Below are 21741 nucleotides of genomic sequence, written 5' to 3'. Positions count from 1 at the left end.
GAGCAAAATTTTAATATTGCAAAAAAGGTAGCGTTAATTGAAAAGGATTGAGGCTCGATCAAATGGAATTATTAACTCTAAATATATTATTAAAAAAGAAATAATCTCAGGCGATCTTTTTATCAAAGCATATATTCGAAAGTGCAGAAGCAGTGTTCAAAATTATTGCTTTGATTCAAAAATCTGCCTGTCGCGAAGTGCCTTCTTGCACGTAAAATATTACACATTCTTGTACGGGAAAAATGAATTTTAACTCATTCTAGCCAAAGTGAAATAAACGAACGTGACTTAATATTGTCACGATCGATTCATAGCTAAAAATCAAGTATATTTATGTCATACAGGTATATTCGTGTAGATATTTGCCATTTGCAAATATTCATACGGAATATTAACATGCGTATTTATAAGTAACACGAATATATTTTCAAGTGCATATGTTGAACCTAATTATTGAAAAACTAATTATTATAATCGCGATGTGCAAGAAGACCTATCCTAAACTAATAAATTTGAAAAAGGAGTGTTACTACTCACGGGTATGAAGAATACCCGCGGTCACTATGCTCGCAAAAAATTCTACGTAATACAACCAGTCACTCGTGCCGATTCGGACCTTTCGTCCTACGACATGATTGAGTGACCGGAGGAACAGAAACGCATGCGACTCACCGTTCGAAGCGGAGAAACAGAGGACGAATATCATCGGGAACTGCGTAGGGTCCAGTGGTGGAAATGGAGGTTGCGAAGAATCTGCTACAGAACAAAACACGATGAGTGATTGCTGATTATTTAAAAAGTTGGAGATAATGAAAAATGAAAGTTTATTAACTGTAGTAACTTTAGTAATAATAAAGATTGAAATACTAATAAACTTTGGTAAGTATAAAAACTGAAACTCTAATATGAAAGTAAAAAATCTAGAAATTAAGAATCTAATGATTTCTGAAATACGTTAGTCATTTGTTTCATAATTCGGTACTAAGACTTTAACACTTATTTCATTTTAATGAAAGAATTACCCCAGAAGATTCTAATCTGCCAAATTTTCAATCAAATTGTATTTCTTAATTAATAGTGATCAAAGAAAAATATACAGAATAGACATAATCGAAGTACGATATGTAAAGATACTTACATTCCTGGCTTTTGAGCCACTGTTAAAAGATTCCCAAAGAAGGTAAAGAAGTTGAAGCAGTGGTATGTCTATCACAAAACATAAGATATCGTTAATATCGTTAATACATAATAACAAACTCGAAACATTACCAATAATAAAGAATATACTCTAATAAGTATGTAAATTGGAACTCTAATATAAAGGTTTGAGAACAAAACATTCAATGATTTTTTATGTGTATCAGATAGTTTTATTGTATTTTAATGTTAAGACTTTAAGACATTATTTTAATTAAAAAGGATATTTACAGCTTTCTAAATTATCCATCATTTTTATTTCATAATTAACAGTATTTCGAACAAAATATACTAAATAGAACAAATTGAAATACAATATATAAAACTACTTACATTCTTGAGCTCCTGGAGAGGCTTTATCCTCTTGAGGGAAGCACTGACTCTAATACCGAAAGCGAATATTCAAAAGAATAAATATATAAAAAAAGAAAAATAAAAGACTACGTTACCGCGACCGCTTAAATTATTATCGGCGAACAAGAACTCTAATATCGCGTACAAATTTGATTGATCAAATTTTATTTCTTTCGCGTGTGATTATTCGATCGAATTTAATCAAAACTATCGTGATTTTTAAATATTGAAAAGAAACTGTTGCGTAGCAAACACTGACTCTACAAACCGCATTGCGCGCGGTCACAAATGTTCCCTGAAAATAAAGCAGTTTTGGGGCGGGGTTGAGGGGGTGGAAAAGAAGCGAAACGTCGTTTCGACAATTTTCTTCTTTTTCCTATCGAACATTTATTTAGAAAATACTGCTATTTCTTTATACTTAAAAATTATTATTAAGAAATTGGAACAAGTATGAAAATGTAAGTTGAAAATTGTGAGATATTTCTCGATAGCGAAGAAATGCTTACGAATATCGTGAATGCAATGCAATCGCTTGCAAGAATTATACTGTTCGCAATTAGAATATATACTGTGAATTTTCGTTATTAGAATACGAAATATACATACCACTAATACACTATACTCGCGAGTTATAAATATTGGAAAATATTTGTAAGAATTCAAAAGTTCGCCACTAAATATATTTAGGGAATACTTGACAAACGCACGCGAAATCTTGTTTCGAAATATTTAAATCTAACTGTTACCAAGTTGCAAGTTTATGACGTTAGAGTAGCAAATTCACATAATACAACAAAAGAAATTGAATTTCATAAGTGATTTATTGAGATATAACTCAATTTGAAATAATAAGACAATTCGTTAAAAATTTGTTTGAAATAAGAGAATGATTTCATAAATCGGAAATAGAACAATAATTTATTTAATCGAAGCTATTGACACAGCATATACAATTTCGCGTCTTGCGAAAGGAACATTTGAGTCATTGCACTAAACTGTTTAATATTCTCCAACGTCACCACAATAATCTTCCCTTAAAAATGGGAAAATAAAAAGAAACTCGGACAAACAGACAATGAAAGACAAATCGCGGCGCGAACTCGTTCGTTCGCGATCTTTCGAAAGAATCAATGGATTCTCGCGACGCACTCCCGTGCACAAAATAATCGCAAGATTCAGTGGCAAAGAAGAATCGAATTATATATTTCATTCCAAGTCAGATAAGTATCATTGTACAGAATGGACTCAGAATGGATTTGAGAGTCAAGACATATCCCACGTTGTCCCACGTTGTCCCACGTTGTCCCACGTTGTCCCACGTTGTCCCACGTTGTCCCACGTTGTCCCACGTTGTCCCACGTTGTCCCACGTTGTCCCACGTTGTCCCACGTTGTCCCACGTTGTCCCACGTTGTCCCACGTTGTCCCACGTTGTCCCACGTTGTCCCACGTTGTCCCACGTTGTCCCACGTTGTCCCACGTTGTCCCACGTTGTCCCACGTTGTCCCACGTTGTCCCACGTTGTCCCACGTTGTCCCACGTTGTCCCACGTTGTCCCACGTTGTCCCACGTTGTCCCACGTTGTCCCACGTTGTCCCACGTTGTCCCACGTTGTCCCACGTTGTCCCACGTTGTCCCACGTTGTCCAACGATGTCCCACGGTGTCCCACGGTGCAGTCCAGTCCAGATTAACATTATGCATCGGTCTCGACGTTCAACCTGTTGACAGGAATGTCGAGTTCTGACTTTACGTGATCATGGGCCTGCGTAAAGAGATAGCTGTTTCGTAGCCTAACTGCGAAACATATATCTCCAACGCAGCGGTTACACGAATCTCTACAAACGTAAAACAAAGTTTACACGACGCAATATCTATCTCCCACACAACGCAACATGTATCTCACACACAACAATTACATCGATCAGTAGAAACATCATACAATAATTCGCAACCCTATAGGCAACATTCCGTATCAAAGATACATTTGTCTATCTTGGTACGAAAGAAAAGAAATGAGGCTACTATGGAACAGAAGATCCAACAATCAGACTATGAAAGAAAATGCGATCTCTCGAAAGAACTAACAAACCTACGCGACGTACCCCCGTGCACCAGATAACCCTAAGGTTCAGATTAACCGAAGCATTGACCTTCGCCCGATTCCTGTCACGTCGTTTGGATCTTATCACGGTCGATGGCACTTACCGATGATACCAGTGACCAGCAAATGGGCCTGCGATTTAACACACTCCAACGGAACATGTTGAACTCGGGAAGGGACCGCTGAACAGTATTGCAGAGGCAAGGCCCTAACAGCACAGTGGGGACAACCCCCATGGGTTCGATCAGAATTACGGAGGACGTGAAATGCAGATCCCTGTTCAAGTACCGAAGTACCAATCGGACAGCATTGCGGACCCGCGATTCAATCGTCAACAGATTTACAAGTATCACCAGCGTGATCACGGTCGATGGCACTTAACGATGATACCAGTGACAAGCAAATGGGCATGCGATTTAACACACTCCAACAGAACATGATGAACTCGGGGAGGGACCGCTGAACCGTATTACAAAGGCAAGGCCCCAACAGCACAGTGGGGTCCACCCCCACGGGTTCGATCAGAATTACGGAGGACGTGAAATGCAGATCCCTGTTCAAGTACCGAAGTACCAATCGGACAGCATTGCGGACCCGCGATTCAATCGTCAACAGATTTACAGGTATCACCAGCGTGATCACGGTCGATGGCACTTAACGAGGATACCAGTGACCAGCAAATGGGCCTGCGATTTAACACACTCCAACGGAACATGATGAACTCGGGGAGGGACCGCTGAACCGTATTACAAAGGCAAGGCCCTAACAGCACAGTGGGGTCCACCCCCACGGGTTCGATCAGAATTACGGAGGAGGTGAAATGCAGGTTCCTGTTCAAGTACCGAAGTACCAAGCGGACAGCATTGTGGACCCGCGATTCGATCGTCAACAGATTTACAAGTATCACCAGCGTGATGACAACGCCAACGATTCGAGGCAAACAACGAGCAGTCGTCGAGACAAAAGGTGTGATTGTTCAAGCTATGAATCCAAAGAGTTGTCCAGTGCACGTTGACCCGCACGTACCCGGGATACGCTCGAGCGAGTACGCCACGCCGCAGTTTGAAAGAACTGAGCGATCGCGAACCGATAAATCGCGGGAACAATTTTTCCAATGTGGTAAGCGAGGGGATCAAGAGAGACGAGATTTATATTTTTCGTTCCAAGATGGATAAGTATCTTTGTACGGAATGAGCTTACAATGCACATAACATAGGTATCTATCTTACGATTAATTAAGGCTAAAACGCACGCATCCCACGATGTCCCATGGTATCCCTCGATGTCCCACGTTGTCCCACGATGTCCCACGATGTCCCCCGGTGCCCCCGCGGGGGGGTATTAGTCCAGTCTAGATCACCAAAACTATTTTGGATGATCATGACCAGACTATATTCAAGTAGTTTTTAGCTTGATATCGTTTTTCAAATAATAATACTAATATTTAAGATAGTAGTTGGTGTATTATTATTTGGAAAACGATACCAATTACCGGGACCCACCACGAGGAGGTAACTACAACAGTTTTTAAGCATTGAAAGCAGAGATGTAAAATTATTTTATAACATAGAAGTAGCGTGTATTGAAATTTATTAATTAGAATAGCTGTAGTACGTGGATCTGCAGAATTATACTTGATTATTGAACATATCATCGAAGAAACGAAACCATGCAAGATAACAATTGTAGTGCGAATGGGTGAATGGTGAGTTGTCGCTGCCTTCGATTAAATTGCACTTGCTTCCTTCGTTCCACGAATACGGGACTGTTTCCTTGGTTTCGAGCAGACATGGAAAATTACATCCCATCCATAGACACTCAATAGGTACACTCTGCGTTACCATTGTTTTTATATGAAATAGTGAAATGAGAAATTAAATACTATATTTCAAATTAAAAAATAATGCTGTATAGAAATAAAATAGCACTTCAGGGACTTGAAAGATTTCGTAAATATTAAATAAAACGAAATAAATCATTAATTTTCTCACAACGAATTGATGGTATTCATTTAAATCAATGAATATAGAGTTGCTTCCAATTAATGGTACAACTGTTATAAATTAAGAGCATCATTACTTTGAATTAATGGGAGGATATGGTTATAAATTATTCGTATAATAGTTAAGAATTAATAGAGTAATTGTTTTAGATTAATGGCTTAAGTGTTAGAAATTCATGGCTTACCTGTATAAAATAACAGTTTAAATGTTGTAAATTAATAGCTTAAATGTTATAAATTAATAGCTTAAATGTTATAAATTAATAGCTTAAATGTTATAAATTAATGGCTTAAATGCTATAAATTAATGGCATAAATGTTATAAATTAATTATTTAAGTGTTGTAAATTAATAGCATAGACGTTATAAGTCACTAGTTGCAATGTTATTGTTTGGCTTTTTTTTTATTTACCTTATATTCAAATTCTTCTTCGACGTTCACTCTTCGGGAGTTCAAGCAGGAAAGAGCTCGCGCGCGACTTGCGTGTTCCTTATATAACTTGATAAGGTATGGGGGGGATGTTAATCAAACGATGTTAATCAAGAGCGACGAGATTTATATTTTTCGTTTCAAGATGGATATGTATCTTTGTACGGAATGAGCTTACAATGCACCTAACATAGGTATCTATCTTATGATTAATTAAGGCTAAAACGCACGCATCCCACGTTGTCCCACGATGTCCCACGATGTCCCCCGGTGCCCCCGCGGGGGGGTATTAGTCCAGTCTAGATCACCAAAACTATTTTGGATGATCAAGACCAGACTATATTCAAGTAGTTTTTAGCTTGATATCGTTTCTCAAATAATAATACTAATATTTAAAATAGTAGTTGGTGTATTATTATTTGGAAAACGATACCAATTACCGGGACCCACCACGAGGAGGTAACTACGCTCGGGTCCCATTTACATAAACAGTTTTTAAGCATTGAAAGCAGAGATGTAAAATTATTTTATAACAAAGAAGTAGCGTGTATTGAAATTTATTAATTAGAATAGCTGTAGTACGTGGATCTGCAGAATTATACTTGATTATTGAACATATCATCGAAGAAACGAAACCATGCAAGATAACAATTGTAGTGCGAATGGGTGAATGGTGAGTTGTCGCTGCCTTCGATTAAATTGCACTTGCTTCCTTCGTTCCACGAATACGGGACTGTTTCCTTGGTTTCGAGCAGACATGGAAAATTACATCCCATCCATAGACACTCAATAGGTACACTCTGCGTTACCATTGTTTTTATATGAAATAGTGAAATGAGAAATTAAATACTATATTTCAAATTAAAAAATAATGCTGTATAGAAATAAAATAGCACTTCAGGGACTTGAAAGATTTCGTAAATATTAAATAAAACGAAATAAATCATTAATTTTCTCACAACGAATTGATGGTATTCATTTAAATCAATGAATATAGAGTTGCTTCCAATTAATGGTACAACTGTTATAAATTAAGAGCATCATTACTTTGAATTAATGGGAGGATATGGTTATAAATTATTGGTATAATTGTTAAGAATTAATGGAGTAATTGTTTTAGTTTAAGAGTCATAAATTAATGGATTAAATGTTATAAATTAATTGCTTAAATGTTACAAATTAATAGCTTAAGTGTTGTAAATTAACGATTTAGAAGTTATAAATTACCAGTTCAATGTTATTGTTAATATTTTTTGTTTATTTACCGTATATTTAAGTTCTTCTTCGATGTTCACTCTCCGACAGTTCAGGCACTAAAGAGCTCGCGCGCCACTTCCGGGTTCCCTATATACCTTTACAAAGTATCGAGATGTCAATCAAAGGGTAACAATCTTTTGACAAAGCAAAAGACGGTTTTTCCATTATAACAAAATCAAATTGACCAATTTCTTAATTTTTATCGTAAATTGGCGTCTTCAATGATTCAATACGATGTCCATTTTTATCGTTTTAATAGTTTCCACAAGCTAAGACTATATTCACACTTCTTTGATACTAGTTTTCGACTATCAATTAGTTTGAACAGAAAGAGAAAGAAAACCTAACGGCAGTCGATGACGTTACTGTGAAATAAATTAAGGTATTAAATAATGAACGCTCTTGTATTAAATATTCTTTTTGCTTGAATAGCACCTACATCACTGTAGGTGATATTTAAAATTCTTATTTAATGCTTACTTAAAAGTCAGGTTCCTTTTTAATTCCTCTCAAGTTAAACGAGTAAATTTACTGGTTATGGTAGTAAGAAAAAATGGCTCCTTTTTCTTCAGTAGCACCGGCATCGATGTACGTGATACAGATATTAATTATATAGCGAATAATATTCTTCGTTAGATCTATCAACGGATTTGTTAGGCTATTAGCGATAGACTTATTGATTCCTTAAAGAATGGTTTGATTGTTATACATTAATGTTTCAAATGATTTAATTAATTTTTCCACTCTTATAAATTAATAGTTTAATTGTTATTAATTAGTTGCTTAAATGTTGTTAATTATTCGCTGGATTGTTATAAATTAATTGTTCGAAAGTTGTTAATTATTGGCTTGATTATTATGAATTAATGGTGTAACTGTTATTAAGCAATGGATTAAATATTACAAATTAATGCTTTAATTGTTCTCAAATAATAGTTTAGACGTTGTTAATTAACGGTGTGATTGTTATAAATTGGCGCTTTCAACGGTTTATCAAGACAATTATCATTTTTATAGTTTTATATTATAATTTTAATAGTTCTTACGCGCTAAAAGTAAATTCATTTTATTTAGTAGAAATTTTAGCTCGTATACTAAAATGTTTTCAGTCAAGAAGTTCCATTTATTAAATACAAGCACATACGTTTATTCGTCATTGTTGCGTTATAGACTAGACTATGTCATACCGATCATTATTTACGTATAGATTTATATACGATCAATTATTAAGTGCATTTGCTATTTTTTTTTTCTTTACTTTTATTAAATAATCTATTACTAAAGTTGTTCATTGTTAATACCGACTACGAGAACATCTCTTTTCTCATATCCCATGAGAGAAATTGTTTAATTAAATATCTACTTTTGATTAATAAGACGCTGGAGAATCTGAAACACGCGGAAATATATCGATGTAAGGATTAATAATAACGCGGAATAATGAACGCGGTCCATTTGCTGGAGTTCTAGCAATACTTTTCATATACAATCACGCTTTGTTAGTAAACAATTTATTTTATGGTTAAGCTTATTATAAATTCTCTTCTAGAATGGGAGTTTTGTCGAAAAATTCAAACACGTCGTCGGTATCAGGATAACAGAAGGTTTCGCTACGCTATAGTCCTGAAGGATACGACGCGTATAGAGGTGAGTATAGGATTTTCCTCGCGGGAAACCAACATCTTTTGGTCGAGTTGTTGACGTCTTGTTGAATAGGTCCACTGAAGAAAGTCCTGTGTGCCGTTTTCCCCTGACCTAGAACAATCTGGCAATATGGTGGACAGGGATTGTTGCTAAACGAGTGAATTCCCGATATCGGAATGGTAAATTTCCCTCGTGATTAGGAGGTCATGTTTAGAGGTATGTTGAAAATCCGGAAGAACTTGTCCGTGGGATAAGATTCTCCGAGTAATGAGATCCTGCTCGTAGTTTGGTCCAGAAATCGGTACTATGGATCACCGGTGTTTCTCAATTTGATCTATATCTAACTATATCCAACTGATGGCCTAAAATACACCTCGTTGCTTCACCTTTTTTTTTTTTTTTTTTTTTTTTTAAAGAATATATTGCCAAATTATGGTATTTATTCTGTATAAAACTTCTTCTAATGTGCCATTCATTATGAGAATCAAAAGCAAATATACGTAAATAATTATGTCGATATTATATATTATGCGTAGATGACGATGCGTAAATTCACGAGCACGCGTGATTTGCAGATCACAGGATGACGAACGTTCAAAGTCATCGTCTCTATGTTCCCTATGTTCACTTTATTACACTAGCTATATGTATTTTAGTAGAAGCACATCCAGCACCACCGCGATAACAGCCTTACATGTCTGCCCTTCCCCGTCCACGATAGCATAGATATTTAGCCGATCAAGTGGCGTTGACGATACGAATTTATTTGTACATATATAGATCGTTACATCTAGTATATTCACGCGAGCTACGTTTACTGAAATTATCAATGTTGGTAGAATAATACTTGTAATTCCTACAAACAACTAATATTCTATCCCAAAATGTGTAGCATTTTTAACGATATAAGATTGACAGTGGATTTGAAAATGTGGTGGACTTGTCGAAACACTACTCCCTTGCCGATTTCGATGATCTTTGAATATGTTGCCGGGAACATGATTCTACGAACTTTTCTCTGTACGTCGTACTTTTCTGTGTAATCGTCGGGCGGCTCTAGTTTCCCAGAGATAGTTTGCAAAAAGCTGTCGTTACCACTGCAGCGAACTCTCTCTGTAATTGTGTGTCCGTAGTAGCGTATGCGCTGATATTGATCGTCGGCTACCTTGCGGCGCGACGCGGCATTGGGCGAGCTTGGATAATTCCATTGATCCTTCGGATGAAAGCCCCGTGCACGACTGCATAATACGCGAGGCTATAAGAAATGTCAGCGATAGTTCGATTAAAAATGAATATCAGCAACGTAGGTCTGAGATTGTGTACTGTGTACGCTATTTATTTATAGTTTATAGATATTGGATTAGCTTTGGGTTACGCTATGCTCTCTGACCGCCGCTGTGGGTGGCCGGTTACGAGCGAGGCAGATATATATTCGCATATAATATGTATGTATAGGCAGAATGCGTAATAGCGTACGCGTTACTATTAGTAGCGAGGGGCCGTATAGAATGACCAGCCAGAAATCCAAGACTTACATATCCCTGCTTACACACCCTACGTGTTTGCTGTAGTTCGGATCCTTGACACATAAGATTTCGATCCATTGATGTATAACACGACCTCCTACTTGTTGTCCCAATAGCTACCACGAAGCCTGGATTTTATTAATTTTTTACGAATTACATTAAAAATCATGAAATGTTTTAGAAAATATTCCATAATGTTTCACGTTAAATATATTTACAAAATTGCCAGTTCTGTGTATAAGAATAGATTTCAAACGAGGACTGTTTGTTGGCACATAGCATAACATGAAAAAGCAATCAGCAGTAAACGTGTTAACGCGGGTGGTCTTATTTAAAATAAATTCGTATTACTATCGAGAGATGTATGATATCGGCGCGACGTGACGCAACGTCGATATATGTGTTTCTGTGTCAGTACAATACTGACATAGGTCACACACGATGCGCTCCACTTGCTACATGTCTACCTGTTTATAACAAGGTGCATCGAGATCGATGTGAATACTTTGTCGCAACGAATCGGCATAATTGACGCGTTGAAAGATAATAGAGAGAGAGAGAGAGAGAGAGAGAGAGAAAGAGAGAGAGAGAGACGATACGATAGAAAGACAATGAGAAACTAAAATTGAAAATCACTCGCACAATCACTCGATAACTCCGTTGAATCGTTTTTCTACGCAAATGGTTTATCATCGATGAAATTTCATTCTTCTGTCAAAAAGTTCTCACATCTTATATAATTAACTCGGTTGTTCACGCTTTTATCCAGAGCTATCGGGGAATAGGCCAGTCGAGCTTAAGGGGTCTGCAATCGAATGACAACCAGATTATCCACTGAAAAAATTTCCGATTTGCCCGAAAATCCGGGGCTATCGTATCAGGCGGTCAGGAGAAGATTCAGAATGCCTCTTCAACGATCGGACTTCTTTTGATTCCCTCGGGATCTTCTGTGGTGGTGGAATACTCTCGTCGAGCTAGGTGACGTCGCATTGCGCGCCCATATCACAGGGTAACAACGACGACGGAGGTTTTCACTAAATAACTCTGTTTGTTGACTTGCGATCAAGTCCTTTTATCAAAAATAATTAGATTAGTTGATATCATAGCACGAAGTGGTATATACAAAATGATAAGATGAAATTGATCGTACGTTTAGTGATCATTAGACTACAAGTATTTATTATTTTTTCTATTATATTCTCTCTCCTATTATAACGAGTACTGTACTTTAGATATTTTACACGGGAACAATATGAAACAATTCTATTTCTATACGTTCGACGAAAGTAAGTATTAACCTCTTAGGTACGGCTGAATTTTCCGCGCAGCTGTTTCTTTATACGGCAGAGTTTGACGCGAATTACGCGTAAATGATACAGCACTGCAATGTGTGACGGATAATGCTGTTCCCTACGCAAACACATTGGAACGAAATGTTTGATAACTAAATTATAATTTTTCTTAAAGATATAACGCATATACTTTAACTTTAATAATTTACTTTAACAATTAATAATAAAATTGAGTGTAATATATTTTAAAGCACGATACGACACACAGACCCACGTCACAATTTTCACACTCATAGCGCGATAGTGTTTTTCAAATTGCTCTTCGTTTTCTATTTTGAAGCGACATTTTGAGGTTGAAGATTCTAAAAAATTACAAGGATACGGATCGGTATGTCAAAAAGAGCATCTAATAATGGTATATTTATATTAACGAAAAGCAACAATTGATATCTGACTCTGGCGTATCAAAAACAAAAACTATGTATTCTATCTGTATATTGTTAACACTGTTATAAAACGTTGTGAGGGCAAAAGAAGTGTGAAGCTAGACAAATGATAAAGATGATTTAGTTCAAACGGTGAGCGACGAATGAATCATTAGAGTGTGCCACTATAGTGGCGCGTCATAATGCAAGATGACATCCGCGAAAGCCACTATAGTGGCGCATCGTATCTAAGAGGTTAAACGGCAATAAATAACCTTGAATGATCTTCGAACATCGATATATTATAGGTTGCTATGCATTCGTCGTGGAACGGGCTACACGCCTTCATGAATAGAAACATCTTCCGTATAGAACATCCGTATAAAAAAACGAAGATCACCTTAAAATCTCAGAAACACACCCATCCACCCACCTAAAGAAGATATGTGATTACCGTAGGATATCTCGCCCTCTCTCGCCTGCCGCGTCTAGCCTCGGAATAGTGCATGTACCATTTTAAACATCTTCTTAAATGAGCTACAGTTTGGGAAATAATTGCGTACGAAACTTAAAATGGATATATGTATTTAGTGGATATCTACTGGATATATTAAATGGATACATATATATTTTTATAGTGGTATATGTGTATTTAATGATAGCGTACATTTTATGCATCTTTGCATCTTCGAATTTCGCATAAATATGTAAAAATTCGTGGTTTAATGACTATTAATTGTTACGCTATAACTAATAGTTAATTAATTATTTAGAATATCGACACGTTTTAGATTTCGATAATGTTTTCATATGCTGTGGAAGTCAACATTTTCAACAACTTTCTCCTACGTATGTAACTGTCGGGATCTCTTAGTCTTAGCGAGATATTCGCAAACAACTGTCGGTATCGGTATCGGTATCGGTATCGGTACAGTGAATTATTTGTATAGATTTCATTAAAACTCATCCTCGAATACCGAGTATAACTGAAGTAATCCGTGCGTTTATTTTATCGTTCCGAATCGATTTCCCCAGATGCTTGCTATAAGGCGGTCAATGATCCACACACTTTCGTAATTCAGATACGTGTTTCGCCCGAATGAATTCCCCCGAGGCCATCTTTGAGGGAAGAAAAGGAATAGGCGGTAACTTATCAGGAGTCCAGACTTACCGAAGGTATCCCAAGGGAACTGATTGTGGGTGGAAGAGCGCAGGCTTCGCAGATTGCGAGAGTTGCTACCCCTGAATAAAAGCAACATACTTGATAGTGTGCGGATGCTTTACAGTATAATAGGTCAGAGCAGAAAATAGCAAGGTATGCCGGATAATGCAAAAATTATAGCTGCATCTCTTGTGATGTTGTCATGTGATTTACAACATATATTTCTGGACATTCCAGGTATTGTATGGAAGGTGAATTAATCGTAGAACTAGCTACTAAAATAGTAAATTTTAGAATTTTTATTTTCTTCTTTTCTTTTATCGAGATCCTTCATTGAGATAGAAACATAACTATATATGTACATATGACTGGCAAATTTCAAAAAGGGAGGCGTGAAGATGAGAGCAGCATCGAACTGAGACACACACAACCAGGTAATTATCAATAAGAAAATATCCGCGTACGATATCATAATATATAAGCATATGTACAAACGCCTTAGTTAGAATAACGCAATACAGTGTAGAGGATACACATATACTGAATTAGACTATAGCTATATTAAGGGATAAATTAAGATAGCAACAAAATGTATCAAACGTGCACGAACAAACGTTAGAAAACATTGTAATTGTAATAGGCGTAAGCCTCGATACAGTAAACTCCTCAATACGTAAGAGAGAGAGAGAGAGAGAGAGAGAGAAGGAAGAAACCTACATGAAAACGCATTTTCTATTTTGCATAATGTATATGCCTTGCATATTCATGTTTAAGAACATGCGCACAAGTATATTACGCATATGTGATGTAGAAATATATGCTTGTATGGCATATTCATTTCGCCAAATTGATTCAGTTCGTGATAACTAGATTACGGATATTTATGCATTCGTGTGAAATTTAAGGATGCAAAAGGCAATTTAAAGAAGGCAAATAATGCGGAAAAATATGAAAAACTTTTAACTTTGATCCGATAACTTCTTCCATTTAGAATTTATTATATTTTCTTGTATGCATCGATCGTGCTAAGCTACGGACAACGACAAATCAAATGCGAAGGTGATATGTCAATTTGTGGAATTGGAATATGCGTAGGTATGTGGTAGTGCCCCGGAAAAGTTAAATAGATTATTGAGAAATAGAAACGAGAACTAAAACACTGCTTGTCGGGCAATAACGTAACTCGATCCCTAGATGTCAATGTTCAATGTTCAAACATGTACGAATTTTGTACTGGATTGTACACGATAATTAATGGAACACTCTGTATACCTAATAGAATACAGTCAATATTTTCAACGGTACAACAATCTAAATCTTTCCTTTTAATATAAATATTAGGTATCTACGTTTAACATCTTGAATATATAGAAAATAAAGAAAATCGAATTTTCATTTTTCATTTTATAAGTATTTGCGAATAAGTTCGTTTTCGTTTTCCTCTCATCCTTGAAATGATTTTTGTATAAAGTTCTTGACTTGATGAATGTTCGTTTCAAGAAAAGGCTTCCCTCCCCCTATAAAAAACAATTGGAGTTACATTAATTGGAAAAGCAGATAAGGATCCCATAACTCTGAAAACTTATGGACCGCTATGTATAATTGATATTAGAACAAAGCTATTTGAATACTCTTTATGAAACAGCATATTATTAGATGAAATTGTGAGCGGATATTTTGTTATAAATGAACACGGTTTTTCCAAACGAAGGTCTAGAATCAATGCGTAGTCTGACGTCAATGTGACTGCAGATATTGAAACTTCCGAGCAGAAGTACGTCACCTTTAACGTCCGAAGTACATTTAGATCATTCTCTCTCTCTCTCTCTCTCTCCCCCTCTCAGAGACTGTGGAGTGTTTTTCGAAAGAAAGGAAGATAATTTTACACAGGATTTCCACCTCGAAAACAATTTATATGATTACTGTTTATTATCGGAATTAACTTTCTTTGATTAAAAAATCAAAAAAAATTTGTCTCTATCGTTAGTAATTGATAAAAGTTCGTATAAACGCATTATGCTTGGATATGCACGTATAATCGCACAAGGGCCTGAAGATATACTAAGAACGAATAACGACATCATACTGAAAGTACAATATGTTATTAGAGACCAAGCAAAAATAAAGATCGAAAGTGAGAAATGTAAACACTGAATTGCTGCTGAAAATGTGGCCAATATAATCGTATAAGAGAAAGGACTTGTATTAAATTAAATGTAATGTAACGTATTCAATTCTTTTTTCTCTCGTAACTTTTGAACCGCGACTTTCGCCCCAGGCCTCGCGTGAAGTGCATTTTACTCGCCACCTTTTCTCCATAACATATCCAAAAATCAACAGAATCAATATTGCAGCCCTTTTTCTCTAGTTTTATATATACTAAAAGTGCGTTGACCTTGAAAATACTCAATGATTAGTCTGATATCTCGAGAGATATCGAATATAGATAAGAGATCGAATTGCACGAATCCGATGGGTCTTTTGAAATGCAACACGATTCATATTTTTAATACATCCATACATCAGGTAACGAGTTAATTCATTGGATTGGCAACTAAGCGATTGCGGATTTTTTCATTAGATGGTATTGACAAACTCTGCAATCACTTAGTTGCCAACCCGATAGTAAAATAGTTCTTATTGACTCAGCTTATACACTTACGAGCGATATTTACTGTCATTTACAGTTATTTGCGGTTGGTATATTATTTTAGTTGTCTTAGCGCATATTTAACCGAATAATTTTAATACGAAATATTTCCAACGTTTTAATTTTGGAAATTCAGATTTTGTCCGATGAATTTTAGAGATTTCGGCAGCTTTAAAACTTTAAACCAATAGCGTACAACGAAATATGTAATGTGTTACTTGCGGGAACGTCGCGTCGTCTTGCTGACACGCTGGAGAGATGTGACAGGGTGGCTAGCAAGAGAAAAGAAAAGTCACCGCCAACTACTTACCGGGCAATATTTTTTACAAAGAATCCAAATCTTTCTGCAACCGTTGTAATCCGAAATATACCAACGATCGACATACGTTAACCGTATCGCTATATCTTAGATAAGACGTACACATATGTAGTTTATGTATTATGCAATATCCGATATTGGATAAACGATAGTTAGGTATGCGGAATTCAGTGTTGAAACGATCGCCACTAAGAAAGCATTCGTCGCCTTGTTGTGCCGTCGTATCGGTGTCCTCTCTTAAGTTTGGGGTTTAATCCATGTATGTACTTTCGAAATTTCCGTATTTTCGCTAATTGAGTTTTCACTATCTCCGATCTTCTACCACCTAAGACATAATACTCACGCGTACGTTACATGTTTACCGATATCCCGTGGTTTTATCATCCATTTTTGAGCGTATCACTACTATTCCAAATAACTTTTTATTCTACCATCAGGTTGTATAAACAAAAGAAGGTAATTATTCGGATAAGCGGTTATTAATCTACCTCAAGCTACAACCCATTCGTTCCTCTTTTCTATTTGTTCGATATTAAAACTGCTTCTCTCTTCCATCATTGAGTTTTAAGTATAGATTAGGCCATATAAACGACATGTGGCCACCTGCTTCAGGATTATGTGTAATCGTAATCGAAATTTAATTAAAGTATTTTACGAATATCTCGGAAACTATGGCTAACCGACAGTAACGTGTACCAGAAGAAATCGTTCAAAATGTTGGCTTTGACAACATGTTTCGAGATTATCGAAATCGTTGGGTGTACCACTTTCTGAATAATTACCAAAAATGTATTTATTGCGCTACTACTTGTCAAAGAAAAGTAGCTTTAACCTCTTAGGTACGATGCTATATGTTATTATTATGCTATATATTATTACATACGATGCATTCGATGTATATCATACTACGACGCGCCACTATAGTGGCACGCTCTACTGACTCATTCGCTCATCGTTTGAACTAAATCACCTTTTTCATTTGTCTAGCTTCACCCTTCTTTTGCCCTCACAACGTTTTATAACAGTGTTAACAATGTACAGACAGAATATATAGTCTTTGTTTTTGATACGCCAATGTCATATATCGATTGTTGCTTTTCGTTAAAATAAATAGCCCCTAGGCGTCTGAAAGAACAAATTAGGTGTCGATAAATAAATAAAATAAATAGAATAGATAAGTAATTTAAAAAATATATCCTTCGAGATAAATTGGCGTGAAAAAAGTAATACGATCGATCGAAGGTTTAATTATTATTATTATGTTCAAGAATAGTGAATGCTTAAACAGTTGAATGCAGATGTTTATGAATTATGCAGATGATATTCGATTGTTCGTTATGATTCGCAATGCTTTATTCAAGTGAAGGAATTACGTTTCCTTCTAGACCCATTGTGATCGGAATTAAATTAAATTAGTTCTACTTTTTAAACAAATACAGGTGGACGATACTTTTATCAAGTACAGATTTAAAGGAGAAATAATTTCGAAGAAGAAATAAGCTAAATACAACCGTGACACCCGTGTATACGCGTGAAAATCGTCAAGAAGGTGTAGATTGATTTTCTTACAATTTTTGTAAAATTTCTAGGATACGTTATCTAGTATATTATCCATACATGATTCGAGTTTTAAAAGTGTCAGCTTTGTCGAAATGGAGGTATCTACCTTCGAAGTTGGAAATTTTAACACCACGCAGTCCCTATATCAAACCGCTGCATGGGCGATTTTTCGATTAACTGCAGGAGCACGATTCATACAAAATTTAATATTACAGATCGATAAAGGAAATCGAAGAGGTATAAAATGGATGTTAGACATATTATTTTCGGAGGGATGAAATCAGAACCGATCGCGTCGTTGTTGTCGATGCTCTTAAGCATATTGCTATATATCATGTATTCGATTGCTCCTTACTCTACGACGAATATTCCTACCAAATCGTTAATGCCGTCTTACGATTTCATAGTCGTGGGCGGTGGTTCTGCAGGTATGTTCTTTTGTGATATCGATACAAAGTTCCGTCATAAATCTAATAAAAATGTAACAAAGACAAGCGCACCTGTGTGTTTACGTGAGCGGAATAGCGCGTTCTTACTCATACGATCAACTGACACAAAAATCTAACAAATCGCGCACCTCGATCTTTTACCAATGCAGATTACGTTTAACGACTCCATCCGTATTAATGTTATGTTAAAGTTATACGTTGTTGTGTATATTAACGACGAAATTTTAACTTATTTCCTTCGCATGGTGAAACTACGGGAAAGCTACCTACTCCCCGATTTCGATGGGTTTTGGATATGTTGTAAAAGTCGCCATTTCGAACAACATTTTGGGGGGAGTGGAAGGGGTGGGGAGGCAAGTAGCTTTTCTGCAGTTTCCTATTTCATGCATATTCGATGTTTATTTTGTAAACATTTTTTGAAGTTAATCGCGTTAATCCCGTTTCGCAATTTCGACAAATTTTCTCTCCTTTTTTTCGATGTTTCGAAGTTGAACTGTAAATTTTTGATTTAAAAGACATTTGCAACGTTTAGTTTATGTTTAAGGATATTAAGTCTTCTTACGTACGTTCTATAGTGTCATATCAATTTACGTGATTACAGGAGCCGTGGTCGCGAGTCGCTTATCTGAGGTAGAAGATTGGAACGTACTCCTCCTGGAGGCAGGTGGCGATGGAAGTGCTCTATATGATATTCCTATTCTTGCCGCCAATCTGCAGCTCGCCGAAATCGATTGGAAATACAAAGTGGAGACCAATGAAAATTTCTGTCGGGGTAAATAATACCTAATACGCGACACCTCGTTATGATAATGACAAGTATTTAATTAGAAAAACAATGCTGCATCCCCATCCATAATCATTCGTATCTAACGCTTTATTTTTTACGTTGGGAAAAGTAAATTAAAGGTGAAGGAGATACAAGAAAGCGTGTCACGCTTGCAAAGGATCATAAAATGCAATCTATGGCAACGCGAATAAATAAAGCAAATAAATAAGTGGAACTTTCTAGAACATTGGCGCATCATCATCTTTCGATCCTAGCGAATATTAACGCTGGGACTAACAAACGCGTCAAGATAACGGATCCGAGTTTTTCTTTTTCGCAATTACTAAAAACATGCAGGTACTTTTGACAAAATTAATACTGATTTTTATCTAAATAGATAGATATATGAATGTATGGATCTATTTATCTTCATTGAAGAATTATTGTTCGAATTATATCTATTTACGAGTATATAAGTGTATAGAACGTTTAGGTACAATTAAGTAGGTCTAACGTTGATCGAATGGTCGAAGTCGGGAAACGAATCTATGAAGTCGAACCGAAAAGAATATAAACACGAATCGATAACCAACCAACACCAGTATTGAGTTACGAATACTTCGTTTCACTTTACCGTGCCTTAAATTATGCCCACAGCGATGAAGGAGGGTCGTTGCTTCTGGCCACGTGGCAAAGTGATCGGAGGCAGCAGCGCGATAAACTACATGCTCTACGTCCGTGGTAATAGAAAAGATTACGACATTTGGGAACAATTGGGCAATCCGGGATGGTCCTACGAGAATGTCCTCGGTTATTTCAAGAAATCGGAAGACAATCAAAATCGCTTCTACGCCGAGACACCGTATCATTCGACCGGGGGTTATCTAACTGTCCAAGAATCACCATGGCACACTCCCTTGGCCGATGCGTTCGTTCGAGCTGGCCAAGAAATGGGTTATGAGAATAGAGACATTAACGGAGAACGACACACTGGCTTTATGATTCCTCAGGGGACCGTTAAACATGGAAGCCGGTGCTCCACGGCGAAGGCCTTCCTGCGGCCGGCAAGGAATCGCAAGAATTTACACGTCGCTATGGAAGCGCATGTTACCAAAATTTTAATAGAGCCGTCGTCGAAGAAGGTTTACGGCGTAGAGTTTGTTAGAGACGGGAAAACGTTACGGGTTCGTGCTGACAAGGAAGTGATCGTTTCCGGAGGAGCTATCAATAGCCCTCAGTTGCTGATGTTGTCGGGAATAGGACCTAAAGAACACCTATCGGAACACGGCATACCAGTGATTCGGGATTTAAAAGTGGGTCAGAATCTTCAAGATCATATAGTTGCGGGGGGCATTACGTTCTTAGTAAATGAAGAAATTTCACTGATAGAGAGCAGGATGTATAATATTCGCAATGTCCTGGAATACGTACTATTCGGAGACGGTCCTTTGACCGGTTTAGGGGGTATCGAAGGACTAGCTTTCGTTAATACCAAATATGCGAATACTTCCGACGATTTTCCAGACATACAGCTGCATTTTTCGGCAGGGGGGACGAACTCTGACAACGGTAGGCATATTAGAAAGGTTCATGGACTGACCAAAGAATTCTATGACGCCGTATACGGGGAGCTTAACGATAAAGACGTGTGGGGTGTCCTTCCTACGCTTTTAAGACCGAAAAGCAAAGGAGTTATCAAGCTTCGGAGCAACGATCCTTTCGATCATCCATTGATTTATGCGAATCATTTTGAAGAGCCGGAAGATATGGCGACACTGATCGAAGGGGTTAAGTTTGTGTTCGAGATGAGTAAGACTGCTTCGTTTAGACGTTACGGGAGCGAAACGAATCCAAAACCATTTCCTGGTTGCAAGCATATTCCGATGTATAGCGATCCATACTGGGAGTGCATGATCAGATTCTATTCCATGACTCTATATCATCCCGTGGGTACTTGCAAGATGGGGCCTAGTTCGGATCCAAAAGCTGTAGTAGACCCTCAGCTTCGAGTTTACGGGGTTAGCGGACTTCGAGTTATAGACGGCTCGATTATGCCAAATATAGTTAGCGGTAATACCAATGCGCCGATTATCATGATCGCAGAGAAGGGTTCCGATATGGTGAAAGCGGAATGGTTGAGGGAACGGACGTCGAAATGAATGGCTATTTTTGTAAATTAATTCAAAGCGAATACTAGTACTATATTACATGATAGAAACTTTTAATTTCAAACTCAAAATAAATTTTCATTGTGTTTTACGTACAGTGGAGTACGAGCCAGAATATGTAGTCATGTTTTATTAAATGAACATCAAGTAATGTAAATGTTAACAGCTAGTTAACAAGACGCAGTTTTTCGACCGATTCGGTATTGCGACCTAACCCCGGCAAGAGGAGACATAGAATCGTAATGTAACTATTGTCTTAAGGCTTAGCACGGTACGCGCGGCTTTTACAAATAAAATCGATCAGAATAATGCACATGACGTAACACATAGAACAGAGATACGATGAACAGGATAGATTGAACGAAATGGTTTCGATTTACTCTTTCGCGATTTCTCTCGGTGTTCTTTGAGCTGAAATTAATCAACTGGAATAGAGTCG

The 21741-nt window shown here is 36.9% G+C and overlaps 1 protein-coding gene across 3 annotated transcripts; it reads left to right on the top strand.

Moving 5' to 3' along the window:
- Window positions 1–16513: 16513 nt before the first annotated feature.
- On the top strand, window positions 16514–21652 carry LOC132911354 (glucose dehydrogenase [FAD, quinone]-like). 3 transcript variants are annotated; one of them, XM_060967969.1, is made up of 4 exons: window positions 16514–16618; window positions 18135–18347; window positions 18970–19140; window positions 19792–21652. In XM_060967969.1, the coding sequence occupies exons 2-4, from the start codon at window positions 18164–18166 to the stop codon at window positions 21291–21293; spliced, it is 1857 nt and encodes a 618-aa protein (XP_060823952.1). In that variant the 5' UTR covers window positions 16514–16618; window positions 18135–18163; the 3' UTR covers window positions 21294–21652. The 3 variants fall into 3 exon arrangements, with proteins under 3 accessions (XP_060823952.1, XP_060823954.1, XP_060823953.1); XM_060967971.1 differs by lacking the exon at window positions 18135–18347 and adding an exon at window positions 19265–19351 and having other exon boundaries at window positions 16529–16618; XM_060967970.1 differs by lacking the exon at window positions 18135–18347 and having other exon boundaries at window positions 16530–16618.
- The last annotated feature ends 89 nt before the right edge of the window (window positions 21653–21741 follow it).

The sequence above is a fragment of the Bombus pascuorum genome, chromosome 10 (genome assembly GCF_905332965.1).
Source record: "Bombus pascuorum chromosome 10, iyBomPasc1.1, whole genome shotgun sequence".
In the NCBI taxonomy this organism is placed as follows: domain Eukaryota; kingdom Metazoa; phylum Arthropoda; class Insecta; order Hymenoptera; family Apidae; genus Bombus; species Bombus pascuorum.
Note: the sequence above shows the minus strand (reverse complement) of the source record. Positions and strands in the feature narration are given on the sequence as shown.

Bases quoted from the DNA above. Each gene is read 5' to 3' on its own strand.
- LOC132911354 (XM_060967969.1), top strand. From the start codon at position 18,164: ATGGATGTTAGACATATTATTTTCGGAGGGATGAAATCAGAACCGATC. The intron at 18,348-18,969 runs GTATGTTCTTTT...ACGTGATTACAG, and splicing joins CGTGGGCGGTGGTTCTGCAG to GAGCCGTGGTCGCGAGTCGC. The intron at 19,141-19,791 runs GTAAATAATACC...TTATGCCCACAG, and splicing joins CAATGAAAATTTCTGTCGGG to CGATGAAGGAGGGTCGTTGC.